General features: G+C 38.0%; 3 protein-coding genes across 7 annotated transcripts in view; 1 reads left to right on the top strand and 2 right to left on the bottom strand.

The window, feature by feature from the left end:
- LOC138132537 (neuronal acetylcholine receptor subunit alpha-7-like) overlaps positions 1-14683 on the top strand; it is a 45877-nt gene extending 31194 nt beyond the window's left edge. For 3 of the 4 annotated variants that reach the window (XM_069050068.1, XM_069050070.1, XM_069050069.1), the window contains exons 7-9: positions 2780-2976; positions 9835-9976; positions 11264-14683. In XM_069050068.1, the coding sequence (XP_068906169.1) occupies positions 2780-2976; positions 9835-9976; positions 11264-11490 (566 nt within the window). In that variant the 3' untranslated portion in view covers positions 11491-14683. The remainder of the gene's footprint in view (positions 1-2779; positions 2977-9834; positions 9977-11263) is intronic. The other variant, XR_011160099.1, reaches the window with a different exon arrangement.
- Positions 5858-8656, bottom strand: LOC138132536 (transient receptor potential cation channel protein painless-like). Its single transcript, XM_069050067.1, has 2 exons — positions 8502-8656; positions 5858-8451 (listed from the first exon to the last, which is right to left on the bottom strand). The coding sequence occupies exon 2, from the start codon at positions 8437-8439 to the stop codon at positions 5905-5907; it is 2535 nt and encodes an 844-aa protein (XP_068906168.1). The 5' UTR covers positions 8440-8451; positions 8502-8656; the 3' UTR covers positions 5858-5904.
- A 104-nt stretch (positions 14684-14787) lies between the features above and the next one.
- Positions 14788-21253, bottom strand: LOC138132535 (uncharacterized). Of its 2 annotated transcripts, none has more exons than XM_069050065.1 (7): positions 20576-21253; positions 19765-20528; positions 18415-18551; positions 17997-18156; positions 17065-17729; positions 16357-16770; positions 14788-16053 (listed from the first exon to the last, which is right to left on the bottom strand). In XM_069050065.1, the coding sequence occupies exons 1-7, from the start codon at positions 20937-20939 to the stop codon at positions 15129-15131; spliced, it is 3429 nt and encodes a 1142-aa protein (XP_068906166.1). In that variant the 5' UTR covers positions 20940-21253; the 3' UTR covers positions 14788-15128. The 2 variants fall into 2 exon arrangements, with proteins under 2 accessions (XP_068906166.1, XP_068906167.1); XM_069050066.1 differs by having other exon boundaries at positions 18415-18542.
- Between the last annotated feature and the right edge of the window lie 3 nt (positions 21254-21256).

Raw genomic sequence — 21256 nt, 5'->3', positions numbered from 1 at the left:
AATCAAGACGGTAATCATAATGACAATAAAGTATGGATTACTTTTTTTTTTGAAGTGACAGACTGACGGTTAAAATTTTTTGGCCGGCGTAGTACTATCGAATTCATGACAAACTAGAACAACAAAACGTCGTAGTTATGTCAACTTTTCGAAAATGTTGTAGTGTAACGCTTCTACCTATTTTATGTTAACTGGTTACTATTGTCCAACATGTCCAGTAGATAACCTAAATACGTTCGTTGGATTGAGCATTGCTAAATTCGAACTGTCACAATGACAGATGTAGTTGAAAATGACAAAATAATTTCGAGTTTTGAAATTTACCACCTAAAAAATCCAATCATAATCAAGACGGTAATCATAATGACAGTAAAGTACCTATGGATTACAATTTTTTGTTTTTTGAAATGACAGAAAGTGACGGCTAAAATTTTTTGGCCACCATAGTACAGTTCGGGACACGGAATTTCGGGCATCACTGTCAACATACCGTCAAAAAATGTTAAATAAGCTAGCTTTACATTATTAACCTCAATTTTACCGTTTGCGACGATTTTGATTGTCATGCGATTGACGTGAACGGAAAATAAATTTCAAAATTTGACTTTTAAATGTCACGTTGACAATAAAGAGTGATTTACATCGCAATTTTTTGAAGTGACAGAAAAATTATGCCCGAAATTCCGTGTTCCTAACTGTATTATGGCAGCTAAAAAATTTTAGCACTATCTTATTCTTGACATTCATGTAAAGTGTAAATAAACCTTTAAGAACCGTAACCCCACTTTCGATTCTTGTCATTTTGAAATGCATATTGTTATTCTGAAAATTAATTTAAACTGTTTAAAGTTCAGATTATTCCGACATGAATGAACAAAATTAAATAGATAACCTGAGCTAAACGTCTGTGTAGTAGAAAATGACAAAATAATTTCGAGTTTTGAAATTTACCACCCAAAAAATACCAATCATAATCAAGAGGGTAATCATAGTGACAATAAAGTATGGCTTACAAAATTTTTTTCGTGCCGCCGGCCGGCCGGAATTTGGTAAATTACAGATCTCGAAATCGTCCAGAAACACATGCATTGCCGGCCTAGTCCGGCTAAAAGTAGGGATTTCGAGTTGTCATCGGTTTCGGTTGGCATTTGTTATCAGAATTCTATCAAACGTCAATGTTTGTTCTGTGGATGGCTCGTTAAAAATGTTTTTCTATTTATAACAACGTACAAACTACAAAGAAGCAATATTTAACTAAAATTAATTAATTAAAATTACGTTTCGAGCCACTTCTTGAATATGGGCTGGTGTATTTATTACAACAAATGTTTCAGGAAAATGTCAAAAACAAAACCAATTAATTAAATGTAAGAAATGTCAGGGAACAAGAGCGATGTTGATTTTAAAATTTAAATGTTTAAATGTAAGTGTTGCCAACACAAAAAAGTCCCTAATACTAATTATTAAAACAAGTGCTTTAACTTCCATTTAACAAAAATCCGCAGAAGTCGGCACGAAAAATTTTGTGTATCGCACGTCCAGAAACTGTTTGCAGTACGAGTCGACAGACGAGTATTGCAAACCGTACTCATGCTCGCAAACGTGCAGTTTCTGGCCTAGTGATACAAATAACTATTTTTGAAGTGACCGAAATTGACGCTTAAAATTTTTTGGCCGCCAAAGTACTAGTTTTTCATGAATTCGATAGTAAGTTAAGAGCAGCAAATTAAAACATAAATATTCTAAGGCCCGGTTTATTCACCTTCAAGTAAATTTATCTGGCCAGTAGTTGCTATGATTTAGAATCTGCTATTGGTAGATCCGAGGTAATTACCGTTCAAATAAAGTTACTTGAAGGTGAATAAACCGGGCCTAAATGTAGTAACCTATAAAATAAGTCGGCATTCCGGTGCCGGTAATCGGAGCCAAATAGGATATTTTGATATTTTTTTCATTATTTTAACGACCTTTAAATAGACAATACCTCCATTGTGAGAAGAATTTTAACTGCGTAACGAAACAAAATAAAAGCTTGGTATGAATAAAACTTAAAAAATAAACAGCTAATTAATTTTTGAAACATTTTCACATTTTCAAAATCTTTAGCTTTTGTCAAATAAATTCAGAGTAAAACAAGGGGCTGAAGGAAATGAGTCGCACAGAACATATCGATTAAATATCTAAATAATTACTTTAAAGGAAGGTTAAAGGTCAGCACTGAAGACTCGGTTTAATATTTCAAATAATACTCGATATGTTCGGGTTTTGCTACAGCAGAGCAGGTAAGAATTCTTCTTTTAGTGGGTTATAATGACCTTCTAATTTCCAACGAGGCCATCACAATATTTTAAAGACTAGACAAAAAATGGACTTATTCTCTGTATTCAGCAAGCTTGATCCCATCAGATTATTATCATTTGATTCAGTGCCTACAAAGAAAATTTTGAATTACAACCGGAAGTTGTAAAAAAAACAAAGAAAAAGACATAATAAATGATAACATTTTTTCCTCATTTTCTTTACTGGGAGCTCTTCTTGCAAACTTTTACTACTCATGGAGTGACCCAGTTTGTAGGGTCCACATCAGCAATAAGTTTTTAAAAAAATACATATTTCGTTTTGAGTCAAATCTGAACCACCCTTACGAGCTTCCCGTCCTCTCCTGCTTCGTACAACATAATTAGCCTCCAACAGTTTTTGCCAACCTGCTGGACGCTGATTTACCGTCGTTTTCCTCCATCAGTTTTCCTCAGCGAATTAATTTTTTCGCTCCTCTCAGGTATGTACTACGGAGTGAGCATCTGTCTAGTTTCCTTCGCTTCCGGCCTCTCGGTGGTGACCCTAAACATATATCACCGCGGAGTCCGAGGTTCGGCGGTGCCGAAAATCATCCGGACCGTGGTGCTGGACAAATTGGCCCCCCTCGTCTTCATGCGCTTCGAGACCAACAATCGACATCGAAATTCCCAAATACAGGTAAAGAAAAAGATTGTGCTTCCTCGCGGAAAACATCCGCTGCGTGCGTGAATATGAAAATTGAAATTGTTAGGTGGAATCAGTAGCACTGCGTCGTTTCCTTCTGCCGTGTCGATCTGACTGGTTGCGACAGGAATATAAATTAGAAACTTACACGTGGTTATGAGGGAGACGCACATGCTTGGATAATTTCAATCAGAGCTTTATACAAATTAGACAGCCCCCGCCGGTGCAGTTATTCGATGACGAACCGAATTTTTATGCACGTGTGCCGCAAATTTCGTTAAACTGCGAATTCCGGCTTGCGTCGGGAATGTTAAATGACGTGTCTGTGCTGAAGAGCTGTACGCAATTCATTAAGGGCGACTTGAAGACTCGCCCCGAGTACAACCCCACACCAGAACTACACCTTCGCAGCTTATTAATTTATCACTCCCGGCCCTTATCGAATGAAAAATATTTTGTTGTGTTAACCGTTCTGTTTTCATGATTGATTACTTTGATTTAAGCCCCTTTCATTGTGCGCCGCGAAATTATAATAAAATTAATGACGTTATGAAGGCAAGAAAAACGAAACCATTGTCAAAACCACGGAATTTATCACTAGTTCTGAAAACCGGGTGCTATGAATTTTTCATGTTTTATGTGAGATATTAGAAACCCAAGGAAATGTGTAAGAAATGATACTCAACGTATCGCATTTTGTCTATGGAGAAGATGAGTTGTAATTTTTTCTCGAGATTGATTTATGATGATTCTCTTCAAATCGTACGTCTCACGTAAGCCGTCTAGAACCGTAAGTCATCACAGAACGCTTATTCCACCCGTTTTGACTTCTTGCCAACGTCTTTGTTATTTGCAAAATTTCAACAGTTCTCGTCAACAAAAAATTGATTTAGATCTCTCCGATCTGTTTGTTTCAATTTAACTGGAACCTCAACAAAATGCCGAAACAAATTAAATTTGTTTGAAAATTCGGAATTTACAAGATACAGAATAATCATAAATGATTGTCCCATCGCAGTTGCTGTGTTGAAAACCACACACATTTTGGATGTGCCGCTTACCTCGCAACGTAAAATCAAGCCAGAAATTTTGAGTGTTCGAATAAAACCCAAGGTTTATAAGCTCCGTGGGGTTTATGGGGTGGTTTTTTGGGTTTTATTCTAGTGAGGGAACACCTAATGTGTGATCGACAGACTCTGTAGTAAAAGTTTAGTGCATTATGACATCACGAGTAACTTTTTCGGGGGGAAAAAATTCAAACTATTGTTTTAAATGGCAACGAGGCAACCTACTATACAAATTACGGCCGTATTCACCAACGCCAGTTAACGTTAACTGTAGGTTAAAATACTTCGTTACTTTAGTTACCTATTGTTATAACAATGTTTTCGTATATTTTAACCTACAGTTAACTTTAACTGGCGTTGGTGAATACGGGCCTTAGTCAGTTCTACCAACCTGGTACCGCCGGTATCGTAGCGCCACCTATCGGCGATACTAGTCTCACTCATGTTGTGAGGCTTGCGGCACATTCAACTACGTTACCAACGCCTACTATGATGGGACAATCATAATGACGCTTTATGAATGTATAAAAAAATGTCTACAGATTTGTCATCATTTGCATTTATGCATTGAATCAGTCGTTTTAAACCTTTAGATTTTCCGATTACATATTTTAGTGTAGAGGCTTTGCTTGATAAAAATGCATTTAACGAGAAACACGATTTTTGTTTATTATCATTTTAAAAGTTCCGCATACCAAAGCACTCCTTTCGGCAATGAAGCTCCTTCTGTTAAAAGTATGTGGGTAGTGGATTCTTTGTTTTTACGAGTGATCCCATCCAAATGCGCAAATATATCAAAGAGAATGGCGAATACTTTGAAAATCAAAACAATTTCGTTACAATCTCCCTAATTGCTATTTATTTATGAAATTTAGTCTCTAAATTGAATCTAATGATCTGCTATGCAGAATGCCAATTATTTATCTATGTAGTTACAGTTCCCACTGAATTCACTGTGATTTCAGCGATGTGAGTGTTATTTATCATAATATGATGCTTGTTCATCATTCGAAGGTTTCAGTTATTAATTAACCATTTTCTGTTATACGGAATACGAATATGTAGTTGCATGTTCACCTCGATTTGTTGTACAGTTGGTTGCAAAAAAAAACCGGGAACTGTCAGAATAAAATTGACACATTTTTACAATTTTTCCATAGTGTGAATCCTTCTTACGAGAGATAGGTTAGAATTAACGTCAAAATTCATTGACATTTTTAAAAATTATTTGATAGGTATTATCAAGTATACAATTAATTGACAAATGGGCAAAACCAAATTTACATTAGGGAAAATTTCGTTTCCCGTTTTTTTTTGCAACCAGCTGTACCTACTGTCGCGAGCAAAAAATTCTGGTCGTCAATGTCATTTCAGGATTTGGTTAGATTGTCACAAATTAAAAAAAAATCCCTGCCTGATTATGCCCACGTCAACAAAGTGTCAAAAAATTAATTAATCATGGTCAATTAATGTCATACAACATGATGATAGGTTATGATATTTACGACCGTTTTACAATGGAGCATTTTCTGTTGTGTCAAAGCATGATTTTGACGACCAGTTTTTTTTGCTTGCGACAGTACATATTTGTTAAATATATTTGAAATATTCCGATGCAGTCATCTATTTCATTCTTATTTTTTATCAGACATAACACAATAACAATAAGTAAAGAGCAATTAAGAGATGTCCGATTTATGAAAAATGTTCAACCTTTCATATTGTGGAGTTTAAAAAACCTTCGTATTGTGACTTTTATTCTCCAATTATTCAGATCACCAAATTGGAAAGAAAAAAACAAACTGTAGTTACATTTGAGAATTTCTTTAATCTCTGTAATGACAATTTCAGAATATCAAATTGCACTTTGGTTTGAAAGATTGAGACTCAATTTTTCTAGCAAACTTTCTACTTTTTGTAGTCTGTCGTGTAGCACTTTCAAAGAGTACGGCTGTTCGACTTCGTTGTCTCCATGAAGCCAAAAGTCTTTGAAAACATTCTGCAACAGATTAATTATGGTTTGATCACGAATATATTGCATCTTGTTCGGATTATCCTTCACAAAAACACATCCAAAATTGTACGGCTGGATAACCAAAATCCGATCGCTTTGAAAGACACTCGACATCGTCAGCAACTTTCGAAATGTCGCTTTGAAGAACCAGACCGAAGAATTTTTGAATTTGCCAAAAAGAACCCGTTCGATGTTTGTGATGTAGTTCGCTCGCTCCTTTTTATCAATGAATTGGGCTTCTTTCTGAATTTCTTGCAAGTCGCTAACCGCCAAACCGATCAACAAATTTTGTAAGATGATTCCGATCAAGATAATAAAGCAGACGTATATTATGTGGCTGAAAATGGGATTTGAGGTAAACTGAGTCGGATAGCTTGAATCGGGATCACCAGCAAACATCGTGACAACATCGTAAAGAACCTGGAAAAATGCGACATCAAAATCTTCGTTGGTAACCTCGCGTAACATGAAAAAGCAAAAGAAGAAAGCTAGAACTGGGAAGACGTAGAAGACCATGTACTTGCAGAAGCTGATCGAGATTTGTCTCAGTATGATGACTTTGATGGTGAAAAACGGGAGGTTTCCCAACTGCATGAAAATTCCTAGTGTGGATGTGAGAAAAACAACAGAGAAAGCTACGCGTAAATTATAATCAAGCACGGGGTTGTTCCAACCAAAAGCCACGATGTATATAATCCCTGCGATGAGAAACAAATCGATTATGTTGTCAACACGTTTTATATAGTCAAATCGAAAAATTAAAATTTGGACGAATTCACGAATTCCCAGCAGTAAGAGGGCGGCTAAGAGCAAACCGTTGGAAATAGTCGAGTACTGGTTGTAACCAAACTCGTAGAAAACCAGCGATATGTATGCGATCAAATACAAAAATAAATTCCCATAAACTGCCCACTTGAAGTTTTGCCACTTGACCGCCAAATAGCTCGAGATGACAGGATGGTTCATGAGATGAGTCAAATCTTTGATTTTGATCAGCTGGTGTAATATTTCCGACTCGTGTCCGTTTTCCGTCTGATGTCTCGATATTAACGCTTCATAATCGATTTCTATCGAGAATTTCTCTTTCTGGTTGCGAAGCGAGAAAAACCAGTTGTTCATGTCTTCGGCGTCTTTAGGAGCGCGGATGCAGTTGTCGAAAAACTTCTCCAAAACGTTCGGTTCGATCGAATTCAAGGGACTGTATCCGAATATATCCTTTTCGGTGAGCGGAGCCCCCATCGAGAGCAGATCCAGGACGTTCTGGGAACTCCTGTAGTGCGTAGCGTAGTGAAGAGCGGTGCGATTCAGATCATCTTTAGCCAACAGATAGTCACTAAGCTTCGTCTTTTCAATATTGCGTAAATGCTTCAAGATGATTTCCATGTATTTGTCGATTTTTGCAAAATTCTTCAAGTTTTTGTACTTAATCTGGAGCTTAATTAGAATATCTTCGGGTAGGCGCAAATCGGGATTTTCCAACAACAACTTGACAATATCTTCGTGGTCTTCTTTCATGGCGATCATAATCGGAGAGTTTGGATTTTTTGTGATGGTTTTATTAGGAGAAGCGCCTTGATTCAAAAGATGTGCGACACAAGATGTTAGTCCTTTGGCACAACACAATTGCAAAAGAGTACAACTGGACAGTTCCTCGCTCGAACCGTCGAAAACTTCTTTACTAAGATCCAGAATTAGAAACTTTTCCACTTTGTTACGTTGGATCAACTCGAACGTAGAATTACAAGGCACTGGAGGAATACAATTTTGTTTCAAAATATCTTCCAGTCTGGTATCATTTATTTGTTTTATCATATCTAGTGGAGTCACCCCATTCGAATCTGGTTGATTGACGTTGATTCCTTTCTGGATTAACAATTCACAGCACTCGTAGAAATCATTTTTCCGATTTCCATATTTCAGAAGTACACTCAAGGCATTGTTTGAGTAACTTTTGATCAGATTTTTATTTGGACAAAAACCATACTTCCCCGGTACGTGCTTCGAACAGTACACCAAAGAATTGATCTCTTCGTGCGTCAGTCTCTGCACTATTGCTTTCAGTTTCTCTTGATTGGCGTTTATGGCAGCGTAGTGGATGGCTTCCCAGTGGTCATTCTTCGTAGGTTCCACACAGCTCGCCCCTAAATCAATTAACTTGGTGATGGTTGCACCTGTCACGTGTTTCATAAAATTCTGATCACTACAAGCGAGTATCAATATATTATAATCGTTATAATCATCACCATGATATTCTTGCGTTAACAGGTGGCTGTTACGCTTTACAAGTTTCTCAATTGTTCGTGTGTCATTGGATTGCACAGCTTTTAGTAGTTTTTTATTCAATTTTGAACTGGGGATGAGTTTTTCACAGAACATAACTGAAACTCACTGAACGCAACTTAGTAATTAAGAAATTATTTATTATTAAAATGACTTACCGCTGAATGTACACTCTTTGAAAAGATCACACGCTCTAACAAGAGCATGATTATTTCGCCTAATAATATCTGAAATTTATCAAATTTTATAGATAACAGTGATAAACAAATTGATCTAATCACTAATAGCTTTTAGCAAAGGATAAAGATGAACTAATTTGATATCATCCACGACAATATTATGTTGTTGCAAGCACTGTTATCATGATACATATTATCTTTTCAAAAGTCCTCCCATTATCTATTTTTAAAGTGTTAAAAAAGACTATTGGTGTTTTCCTCTCATTTTTCTTTTGTAGAAAAGCTGAGAAAATGTTATGCTAAAATAAGATCATTTAAAAAACGAATTTGTTGTTATCGACATCGACTTGATTGTTTTGAAGACATTGTCGGTAGAATGAAAGATAAAAAGTGTTGCGTAATAAAGTACTGAACTATCTCACCGGTATTGTAGTTGTTCAAATTCTTTAATATTGTTTCATGACACATCAGTAAATCAGTAACTATTAAATCTTTTAAGTCTAAGATAAGATAGAACAGTAGGTATTTTTGAAAAATAATTTTGTACTAAGTCGCAAGAGGACGAATTTTTGTATAAAGATTCACATATCTGATACGAAACATCAAAACTCGAAGTAATTTTGTCTTGTTTAGTTTAATTTTGTCCTAATACACTCGTGATGTTCAGAATGAAATATGTACTGGAAACAAATTCTCTTATTTCGGTTAAACGACAGTAGATGTCAGGAGAAAAGAAAACAACCAAAATTTCTTTTAACGTTAAAAACTTGTGTCAGTTTTTCTCCAGATCATGAAATGTTTACACTCAGTACTGAAAAATGTAATTTCCGCCGAGACATTTGGTACATCTTTTCATTATTAGCATAAATAGCTCCCCGATAGTCGCACACAACCCATTCCGTCGTTGCTGAAAACACTAAAAGAAACTCTTCGCGTTTAAATAATACCCGGTTGTAAACTTAGAGTTGATTTAATTACGTGCAGCAAAATTCCACGAAATGAACTTAATTCCCATTCACTCACATCTAATTAAAATCTTTTCACTTGTGGGGATTTCAGGTATTCGATTACGACCAGAAAAGTCGTCGAAATGCTCCGTCTTCGCCTCTCCACAATCAAATCGCACTAACTAAACTTCCGGTACCCCGCTACTTAGTTTCATTACCATCTCCTGCCTAATCCGCAAAGTTTCCTTTCCGCTTCATCGACAGACGATCGCGGACACATTCGAAATCTGTTTCTTCCGAATAATTTGTGACTGCGAAAGCCCTCAATCAGCCAACACAATTCAGCGTTTGGACTTGTGTTCCAGGAAATAAACCCTCAAACCGGAACTAGACTGGACTGCCCATGGCCTTGGGCAGATAAACTTCCGCAAGAAGACGGATATTGCCTGCAACAACGACAACAGAGGTCGCCTAGGTTCGTCCCAAGACATAGAGTAGAAGACTTAGGTAATACAAATCGATAATCGCACAAAACTTATTATTCATTCCTGAAACTGCAAACTTCTTGCAAATTGCAAAATGAAAATTAAGAAATAACCGAGTTCAGTAACACAGCACTTCATTTTTGAAGTGAAAACTTCTTTAGGCGCGCCACATACATTTTATTCCCGGGTAGTGAATTAGTTTCATGCGACACGGTAAAATCGTTCGCAGCACAAGCTAAAATCGTTCGCAGCTCGACACGGCAAGCTAAAATCAAGGGAGTCGAGTTTTTTAGCAGAGCGAGCGAAAAACAATCTGTGCGTCACTTGTCAATTTTAAATTTTCATTGTACGTTATGTTGTGACCTGACTGACCTCAATACAGGCAGAGCTGCAGGAGTAACAGTATATAAATATATACAGGATATTTCACGAGTGATAATGAGCCTGACGTAATTTAAAATGCCCCCCACACTATATTTCCGAAAAAGCTGGCTACTGTCATTAAAATGTCCGGCTTTTTTTTGAAAATGTATTGTGGGTTGAATTTATTATTTCGTCAGGCTCATTATCACTCGTGAAATACCCTGTATAGTTTTATATAATATAAACGATAAAGACACGACAAATATTGTAAATGTACAGATGAATGTAGGATTTAATACGTAATTATCAATTAACTAGGTAGGTATATGGCTTCAACAATTCATCTATTGGAAAAATTTGTGTAGCAAAATGTGAAGAGGAAAATGGACAAATTATTATAATACAGGGTATTGGTATTGCTATAAAAACTTGTGTTGTGTTCAATATCATCGTCAAGAAAATAAAACTTAAACATTCAAACCTAACCTCACAAATTTTGCTAGAGTGTACCGTGAGTGTACCTCTAAAAGCGGACATATTTGCAGTTTCTATTGAAAAATACAGATTTTTGATGTTTATTTAAAAACAGCATAGGATTTAAATAATATTAATTACTTATGCTTGCGCCTTATTCCTCGAAGTCATCCATAATGATATATTTTTTATAGAATAGGTACATATTACTTAAAATCAGTAACGAGCATCATAGAAGTTTTCACTTCTGTCGTGCGCTCTTAAGCACACACTCTTTTTTTTTTCGAGGGAACCCCACTAGCGTTTAGTTTTACTCAAATATAGTCTTTCTAGTGGCAAATCTTTTTTACCAAGTTAACATCTTCAACTCTTTCTTACTTCTTTAGAGAACACATTTAGCGGATAATGTTTTCTTTCTTAGCTCAGAGTGCAGAGACTGTAAAAATGTTGGGATATTTTTGTCGGGTTGCAGACGCCTTCGAGAACCAGATAATAAGAATCTTGAACAAAGTCCACGCCAGCATAGACCGAAACGAGCAGAGACTGAGCGAACAGGACAGAAAGGAGCTGACCGAGCTGGAATGGAAACAGGCGTCCATCGTGTTGGATCGTCTGTTGCTCGCCGTCTTCCTCCTCATCACCATCATCAGCACCACCACGATACTGTGCCGAAGTCCTGCTAATGACGTGGCCTCTTAGTGCATCTCGAACGGATGTGAATCGTTCAGTTCGAATCACGGACAAACATCGATCATCTGCGAAGGTTTGAGATTCAAAAGCGTTTCCCTAAGTAGCGGACCGAGGCAACCTTGAATTTTCTTCCACTTTTAGCCGAAAAATGTTCTGTGTTCAACTGCGAAAGGGGAACCGCTTCGGCTCGTAACCAACGAACATGGTTATCAGTTTGCGTAACACTACACAATGCATTATTGGTTGTATTAATGTGATAAATTTAATAAGACGTACTCTGTCGTGTAGATGTAAATAAATTGTCTTCAGTTTACGCGGAACGAATCCGGAGACAATGCGAAACCGTGTCGCACCAGTATTTCCGAAGAAAACGGCGATTTGATTGATGCCGCGTCCTGTCTGTCGAGATATACTGGTGACCCAGTGCAGGTTTGTTTGACTTGTTTATTTTACCAAAGTTGGAAGCGATGGGGCAACAGACCTAGATTCACAATTAATTCCCACCTAACGACACTAGTTACTCGGTCACTTAATCTGCAAATATTTGACGGACCATCACGTTCTAATCCATTAATAAATTCCAAAGCTGAGCTTGCAGCTGGATTTGTTTTTTGCTACGGATTCTATAATTAAACGAGGGCGTTGTCATTGTCTTATTTCAATGAAACACATGAAAAACTTATTCATTAATAATAGCATAATGGAATTATTCAACGCTAAGAGATTATCCCTCGCTTCGTCAAAAGAAACGCGGTTTTAGCTTACAACGGGTTAAATTCATTGAAATTATGATACTTCCAAAGCCCGGCCTTTGTGTAACCTGTGTAGGCCGTTGCGATCCTCGGCCATGATGAATCCTTGATTTCGGGGTATGTGTCGGACCTCAGGTCAAGGATTTATTGAGATCTATAGTTGGGGGGGCGATGGTGATTGTATTCCTGGCGCATCCACCATTTTTAATTATCCCAAACGTGTTACACAATTCTTCCTACACTCTTACACGATCGACCAATATTTTGTCCAACTACACTAACATCTCGAATTAATTGCATTAGAGCATTAGACGGTCCCGAACGATATTATATGCAATCCGTTGAGCACGAGCTGTAATGAGGTGCACTTAGCAATATGACTGGAATAATAATAATAATAGGTATAAATGCCATCGACCATATTACAGCCAAACTAATATAGAGGAAAATTTATTGGAACGTTAGTTCTTCAAGCGTAAATCGTTTAGTGCAAATTTGGGATCCTAAATCGTAAAATACGAATCCGAGAATGTGTATAATGAAAGTCTAGGCTAATTAATTTTTTTAAGTACAATCTACAGCCGGGATTGGTTAGAATTAACAAAAGCTAGTAGAATTTACAGTAATTTCTAAAAAGATGTGAAAAGAGGTTTCAAAAATACAGGGTGAGCAACAATAACTGTTTCAGTTGGCAATAAAAAAATTTACATAAAATTTTCAAGACTGAATTGTACCTATTTCGGTTTGTTTTATTGACATTATTGACAGCTGGTATACATTTCAAATTTAAACGTCTTGGTTTTTGTAATCTTTTATTAATAAAATGGTTTTCTCGTTGGAAAGTGACATAAAAGTCACCAAAAATCACCAGAATTTATTGCCAACTCAATCAGTACTTGGTGTTTATGTAAAAGTCAAAATTAAAATTTAGTAAAAACCAACAAATTAAGAATCCTTACAAAAGTATTAAATTATTTTTAATGTCGTTATTACACGGAAGCGTCGCTAATGTGCACCGTATCCTGTGACATTTAAACGAAAAATTTCAAATTTAATTTTGAAACTCGTCATCGTCATTTGAGGAAATCCTGATTTACGCCCAACTTCCCTGAAAACCTGACGACTCTGATCTTCATTCGTTCCTTCAGGTTCTTAAATGCACTTCAGTATTCATCATCATCGATTCATCGATGTGTTCATTAATTTGTGAGAAAAGCGAGTGCGTTCAGGAAAGACGTGAGTCTGAATTAATGACACAGAAATGTAAGAAGCAGAAATAAATACGCTTGGTGTTTCCCGTCGACGCCGCCACAATGGGATATGGTAATTTAAATGGTGGAAATTTATTTGAGAAAAATACATTTGGACATAATTAGTTTTTTCGCGAGTTTCATTGTTATCTTGAGGTTGGTGTAATTGCGAAGACCGCCGTTGACTCATTAGAAACAGTACATTACGTTGAAAGCGTCATCAGAGCGGCTCTAATTGAAATTAAAATTTATATCTGGCTTCCGGTATTGGTCGGTGAAGCCGTCAAAGGAGTATATTCAAGTCGCCAAAATAAATGTTTCAGTTTGCACGGCCGTTGATTTTTGCACAAAAAGGAAATAAAGATGTTCCCTTAACTGGAAGAAAAACTTGTGCAGATAAACTCCAAATAGTCCAATTTATAACCGTCTCTTAAATAAAAACGAACCATGCAGAGTGACTATGACGTTGCTCGTAAAATATTATACAACTCGGAAATCGCTAAAGATTTTTATATTGCGCGTTTCCGCCCCCATAAATATTTTTCTTTTGATGTAGGAGAGTATTTGAATGTCAAATTAAAAGGGCGCAATTTTTGATATCGATCTCTGTTTTAATCTCTCGTGCGATTACGTGTTTTAACCGGGATCGGTGAAAAAAGAATTTTCTCACGACGCATAATGGGCACGTGCATTTTATTTTTTTCATTAAAAGGATATTTTGTCCTAATACTGTGTAAGCCCAATGTTCTTTGACCTGTAAATGATCAGGCAGATACGAATCTCTCACAAAGAAGCATCTAGTCTTTTTGCGACGAAAATACTATTCTTCTGACCCTTGTGCCCACGGCGCTTATCTTCCCAATTCACCGACTTTGGTAAAATATAATCTTATTTCCTCTACCACCAAAAGTTTAATTGATATATTTTTTCAAATCGATAAAAAGTTGATGTTGCTCTGTAGAATGTTTTTATCCATTTGAGAAACATGTCTCACTAATAAATTTAGAAATTTTTAGCAAAGATCTCAGTTGCAGCTACGTATAAAACTTGCATAAACAAATCCAAGGATTAACAATTACCAAGTGTAATTTGCTTTGAATATGACAATTCGAAATGATTTTATTTAATTACGTCTGAACTATTAATTTTGTAACTAATACTTTGTAGAATACGTTGTGAACGTTAAAATAAAGTACTCAAGTTGTTACGTTACTGTTACTTTTTTGAAATATGATCCGATGCCTTAAAGCACTCCCCTTGTGTGTCTTAATCCTTTCTCAACCTTCCACAATGAAATTCACAAGTTCGAAACTTTAAAAAATATTTATTGAATTTCCATAATGTACATGCTTTGATATAATGTCAAAATTAAAGAGCGGATGTCAAATATAAATACGTCCAATTTTCCAATAATCACATTAAAAAATGTATTTAAAACATGTATATTATCTTCATTTGATTGATTCTAAACCTTGCAGGTGTAGAAACCTAGAATCTAGTGATAATTTACACTTTTAAGTATATTGTACATTTAAGATAAAACAAATTTCAAGGGATGAAGAAAAACAAAAGAAAAATTGTTGTTCTATATCTACATCTATCAGTACAATAAACTCTAGATAAAATATTTTGTGAATCCTAATAACTAGTTAACCGTATCAGTAATACTCTGCCGCCAAGTAGCGTGAAAAGGAATTTTGAGAATCTTAACCCTTGTGGTTGGTAGGCTTTGCAACAATAACTTCTGAAGGTTAGGCAGCGGTAGAATTTCGACTTGAGGTGGATCGTGGGCCGGCGGTATTGTATCGTCTTTGTCCGTGATCAACGGTACCGGTTTTAAAACTGGGATGCTGTCCCCGTTCCCGACTGGTTTCTTGTCCCTCTTCTCTTTCTTGTCCGGATCCTCGCACTGATCAACGAACAACTCCGTAACCCGCAACAATTCCAATGTAACTCCCCACACGAAATGCGATAGAGTACTTTGCAGCCTCAACACGCCGCCCAACACCATGTGGTTAGTCGTGGCACTCTGCGAAATGTACGTAGGAATAATCAACAATTTTCTTATATTCCTGCAACCCCCTAGCGCCACGTCAAAACCAGTTTTGATATCGAAATTGACAAGTTCCAACTGCTCCAGTTGAGGCATCTGTTGCACAGCGTCCAGTATCTCGAACGTGTGACAGTTGCCTTGACCTTTTTCTAACCTCAGCTTCTCCAGATTCTTCAATTTTATCAAAATCTCTTCCCCGAAGTTGGTGGGGAAGTCGCTACACTCGCCGAGATCTAACGATTCGAGACTTCTCAATGCCGCTATTACATGTAAATCCATTTTGTTCAAGTCCTTGATTGATGTCAAGGACAAATGGGTTAAGCTAGTGAGTTCTTTCAAAGATGTGATGTCGGACGATAGCGTCAAACCGCTCGTTGACTTGAGTCGCAACTCCTTCAGATTTGTGAGCGACGATAACATATCGAGACTCATGCTTTCGCATTTTATTGTGACTGCGTTTACCACCTCTAAATCTTTATTGGTCACGGCCAATTGCTCCACAACGGATGCTGGACACCTGTGGAGCCAATAAAATAAGCATTAAGCGAGACATTTGCTCAGGGCAAACGTAACTCAATTTTTATTACTATTAAAGTTAATTAATTAAAATCCGACAATATAAATAGAATATAAGTTGAGAGAAAAAAAAATAAACATTTGGTAACTAATGCACTTTCAAATTTGAGGTTAGATTGACAGAATTGTCAAACTTGACAACAAAAGCAAACGTGACTAGAAAGAAGTAACATCTAAAAAGCATGAGGTTCACAACCTAACCTAACATTTTTATGCAACAATATCTCCAGTACAAAATACGCACCTGCAGAGCTCAATTTTGCGTAAAGTTTGCACTTTCTCTATGGCTTTTGAGAATTCTGGCCAAATGTCGTCGCCCCCGTTGGTTGGCAATAACATCTTCCTCAGGTCGAGGTGAACAGTTCCGTGCTTCTGCAGACTGTTGGCTAAACCTTCAAAGCTGTGTACCTGGGAATTTTTCATGCGCACAGTCCTCCACAGCGACGGATGGCTCGCTATGTCGCGCCACATCGTGCAAACGCAACCTGCCCTCAACAAATCCTGCACCTTGAGATATTGAAAAACATAGAGGAGGGTGTTGTAGCCGTACGAAAGATTCTGAAGATAACTATCCATAAATTTGGGTTCTTCGACTTTGTCAGCCGTCATGACGTTGTTTCTGACAGCTCGTCTCTTCGCTCTGGGAGACTCCACTGTTCTGCAACAAGAGAAATAACATCATTGAAATAAACCTCTTTCAACACAACTGTCAGTTCCTACAGAAAAACTTCAAACGTGAATCGATTCGGACAGAGCCGTGACCCGTTCCGATCTCGTTTGATGTTCTTTCAACGCTACTTCCAGCATTATTAAACAAAATAACAGCAAGAATGTATTGGAGCAGTTTTCGCAAATAAAAACTAACGGTGAAAAGGATCTAAGGTGGGAGTGTTTGTAATGGGTTTGCCTGAAAATATAAAATCAAATTTAATTATTTCACAAAGAAACTCACTCTGGTTTATCTTGTTCGGCACGCGGTTCTTGAACTGTACCAGTTACTACCTCATCACTATCCCCCACCGCAACCTCTCTGTTCTCGCTAGTGCAATTCTGCGAATTTTTAGGTGACGGTGGTTCGTCTTTGATACCCTCGGTATCGACGCATTCGGTTTCGACTAAATTAAGTTGTTTCTGCGGCTTACTCTGCACGCTAGTCGGCGATACCGAGACCACATTGTGTTTTGGAATTATCAAAAATTTGCGTCCGGCCAGATATTCGACGTATTGGGGCCTCGGCGCCTCTACAGGCTCGTTCTCTTTGTTCCTTTGCATATTATCGACTTGAATGGTCGAGCTGTGGGGTAACCACGACGTCACGGAACCCACCAGACTCTTCGTTTCGGTTGCCGTTTGCGTAACGTTCTTCGTCTGCCTCGGCGGTGGAGGTGCGTCTTTCGCCACTTTCGGTAAGGGCAATAACCGCGGCATGTTCGGTACGACCCCGCCGGGGGTGGCTATCTCCTGTTGGGGGGAATCGCCGGGTCTTGGTATTCGCTGTAAAGTCGGCAAAACTGTCGACTGAGTCGTCATTGATTTCAAAGTGTTTATGGGGGTGAGGGGCGGCAGGACGATAGACGCGGACGTTGCGACGTTCTGACCGTGTTCCAGTTGACAGTTCTGTAGAACAACAAATAACATTACTGTTTGGTTGTCGGTTGTTCGCGTCGGCGTTCATCCACCCGTCCTTCTCTCAAGCACACTGCCGATAACAATGTGCGAATTAATTCTGACAGTTTTTTGGGGGTGGTGGTTTTTTTTTTCGCGGCCCGCACACGACATCGACCAATCTTCGCCGAGCGAGGAATTAATAAGCACATTATCATGACAAACTCTCAACTCAAGACGGTATTCAGGTTCGATTGACAGTTTTGATTTTCTCAGTACCTTGCAGACGTAAGCCTGAATCTGTACGTGGGGCGACAGTCCTATACACTCGTAATGGTAGAGACATAAGCAAAGTCGACATTGAAGAGTCGGCACCATACCCATGACACCTTGGCATCGAATTGAACATGGTTGGCACGGTTTGCCCTCCATTTCTACACTGCAATACGACGGTGGTGAGGGATTGGGGGTTCGAGGGGGAACGATTAGGTGATTTATTTGCGTGGAAGCAAAAAACTACGTCCAATACAGTTAACAAAACGGAAACAAGATCACACTTGGGAACCAAACGGCTTTCCAACATTGTCAAAAATAAACAATCCCTTCGAGCTCAACTGTTTCCAAGTGTTTTCTTCTATCTGCTGTTTTGAGTAGAGCATGCGCCAGATGAAATTTATCAAAATGTGATTGTACTCACTTCGGTGCTACTTTCGCGGGTGCTTTCTTGTTAGCTGCTCTTTTTGGTGGTGGGGGTTCTACTTCCATCGGTTCTTCTTCAACTTTGGCCTTTTTATCAGCTTTGGTCTTACTAGGAGGCAACTTAACCTGTAAATTCTTTCAAAAATTAAATATTTAGTATTTTCGCAAAAAATAAAAAGTTTCCATGGTGATGGACATGAAAACAAAAAGACGATGGACACGTGATTTGTGAAAATATAATACAGGGTTCTTACAGGGTCATTATAAATGATTGTCCAATCGTAGTTGGCGTTGAAAACCCACACAAATTTTGGATGTGCCGCCACCATCGCAACGTTAGACAAACTAGTAGACAGATTTCCACTACCGCCCGTAGCTCTATCGGCGATACTAGTCTCACTCATGTTATGAAGCTTGCGGCACATTCAACTACGTCACCAACGCCTACTGCGATGAGACAATTATTTATGACCCTGTATAAATGTTTCTAACGTCGTAGGTGGCTGCACGCTATACTATAGGTGCGCCACTACGCCAACTAGATCTTAGAAACATTTATAATAACCCCGTATTATTGCGCATAGGCTTCTCATTTACAGGGTCATGATAAATGATTGTAGTCGAAGCAAGCCATGCCCATGTAATGAAATGTTTGCCGCTCTATATAAACATAACTATAATGTGGCGTGCACTGTCCAATACTGTCAACTTATTCACATAATTTTGATCAATTTCATATGGAGCGGCAATAATAAATTTTACATTCAGTTTTCACGCCAACTACGACTACAGTCATGTACAATTATGCACAGTCGTTATCTACAGAGATGGATGAATAATTTTGGAAGAGTCCAAAATGAGAATAAGGGAAGCTAGGTTATCAGTGGCGTCTCTGGCACAAGTGCACGCATATCCTTGGTTATGATATATCCGTCATCAATTACAAACTTGTACTTACGTACGCCACTGGACACGCAAAATGATTACACCGCCCAGGTTCAACTCAAATGAAAAGATTTAATCAGCCTATAAATGTTAATGATAAAATTCGGGTTAACAAATGGAGTGAAAGATGAAGCGTTACTGATCTTACATTTTATACACTGCTACGCCACTGGCAAAATCTTCAAAGCTTCTTCACCAAAAATTATACAACTTTTAATTTTACACAATCGATTATGAAGATTCTCGAATAAAAACAATATTGTCTCGTTAAAATGTATTGATTTATTTTCACAACCTTGACCCAAGTTATATTTTAACTAAAGCCTTCACCAATTTTGAATAAAATTTCAACATAATCTAGTTCCAATATTTCAATTGTCAGTGCTTTAGCCCATGCCATTACCTTAATGTTGCCCAAGCTACGCGTCGACGTTTTAGTTCTGGTAGCTGGAGCTTCAGAGGGCGTTTCCACCGGCGTGGGAGCAGCCTTGGGACTGGAAACTTTGGGCGTTGCCGCTTTGGGTGTTGACACAACTTTGGGGCTGGATATTTTCGGACTTAAAACTTTCGGCGTCTTAGAGCCGCCTTTCGAAATTGATTTTTTATTCCACGCCTTTGCGTCGCGGATAATTTCTTTTTCTGGATCATTCAAACCTAAAGGCTCTTTAAAGAACGTAAAGTTGTCCAAAGATAACTCTTTATTCTTTAAATTTTCCGACACTTCCCTCATTGATCGAACTTTCTTGCCTGCTGGAGTGTAATAATAAATATCTCCGTTTCGTTTGTTTGGATTATCAGAAGTCGCCCTGTACACTAATTCACGTTTCCAACCGTAGATAAATGGCTTGCGATATTTTACATCTGTAACGTCTGTGGTATATTTCGGTCGTTTCGACGCGGGGCTGCTTGTGTTGGATCTCGATTTTAGAGATGTCACTGCAGGCATGCTTGCTATTTCTTCATCTTTTGTATCGAAAATATCACTTTCTGGTTCGATCTTTTCGTATTTATCGCCGTTTTCTAGATTACTTTTGTGTGATCGAGACTGTGGAGATAACAAAATATCACTGTACCGTTTATTTGGTATCCTTGCTCTTTTTCCTTTTCCCAATGTTTGCTTAGGCGGCATGCTTAAATCTGAAGACGATTCATTCGCAGAAGAATCATCTAAAATCATAACCTAAAAACATCAACTGACAATTTTGACGTCTTACCTTTTTCTGACATTTTGGGCAATACCTCTTGTAACTGCGCCTCTTTTATATCACTGACGCTCTCTTCTGACGCGCTCTCATCGCCCGTTTTAGCTTCACTTGCTTTTCGTTTCTTCGATTTGCTCCTTTCTGGAACATGCTCCTCTGATTTTTCGACATTCTCCTTCGGCGCACCGTCCGTTGCCTTCTCTATACTATCACTAATGTTTTCTTCCACATTTGCAGCAACATTATCGTTAACTTCAGCATTTGCACTTTCCCCGTTTACATCCGACGCCGTTTTATTCTCAGGTTCCTCGTTGGCCGCGTTGTCTTCCGTCGTTGAAGATCTGGATCGTGTCCGTTCCTTCTTTTCTATATCCATATCTCGGAAATTACAAATTTACGCAAGAAAAGCTAATAATGCCAAACACCAAGCATACGCTCCTTGGCGTTCAGTTCAGGTCAATGGATGCAGCAGCGTCGTTCGCATCATTGTGTCCCACGATAAATTCAACACTCAATACTTTGTACGATCACTTCACAACTTACAAACTACAAATTAAATGTCTTCATGGAATTCATTAACTGTAAACAATGCCAGATTGTCAAAATTCAAGCACATTTTCGCTACTACTTATACAGCGCACTAAACGGTGTTTGAAGAGGGCACCACTAAAAAGTGGGGAAAAATGGCGGGCA

This window comes from Tenebrio molitor, chromosome 6 (genome assembly GCF_963966145.1).
Source record: "Tenebrio molitor chromosome 6, icTenMoli1.1, whole genome shotgun sequence".
Lineage (NCBI taxonomy): Eukaryota > Metazoa > Arthropoda > Insecta > Coleoptera > Tenebrionidae > Tenebrio > Tenebrio molitor.
Note: the sequence above shows the minus strand (reverse complement) of the source record. Positions and strands in the feature narration are given on the sequence as shown.

What these genes read in the sequence shown, in the direction of transcription:
- LOC138132536 (XM_069050067.1), bottom strand. Translation starts at nt 8,439, where the DNA reads ATGTTCTGTGAAAAACTCATCCCCAGTTCAAAATTGAATAAAAAACTA.
- LOC138132535 (XM_069050065.1), bottom strand. Translation starts at nt 20,939, where the DNA reads ATGGATATAGAAAAGAAGGAACGGACACGATCCAGATCTTCAACGACG. An exon ending in CCCGCGAAAGTAGCACCGAA is followed by an intron (nt 18,157 to 18,414) that starts GTGAGTACAATC and finishes GTCGTATTGCAG; the next exon opens with TGTAGAAATGGAGGGCAAAC. An exon ending in CGCAAAATTGAGCTCTGCAG is followed by an intron (nt 16,054 to 16,356) that starts GTGCGTATTTTG and finishes TTGGCTCCACAG; the next exon opens with GTGTCCAGCATCCGTTGTGG.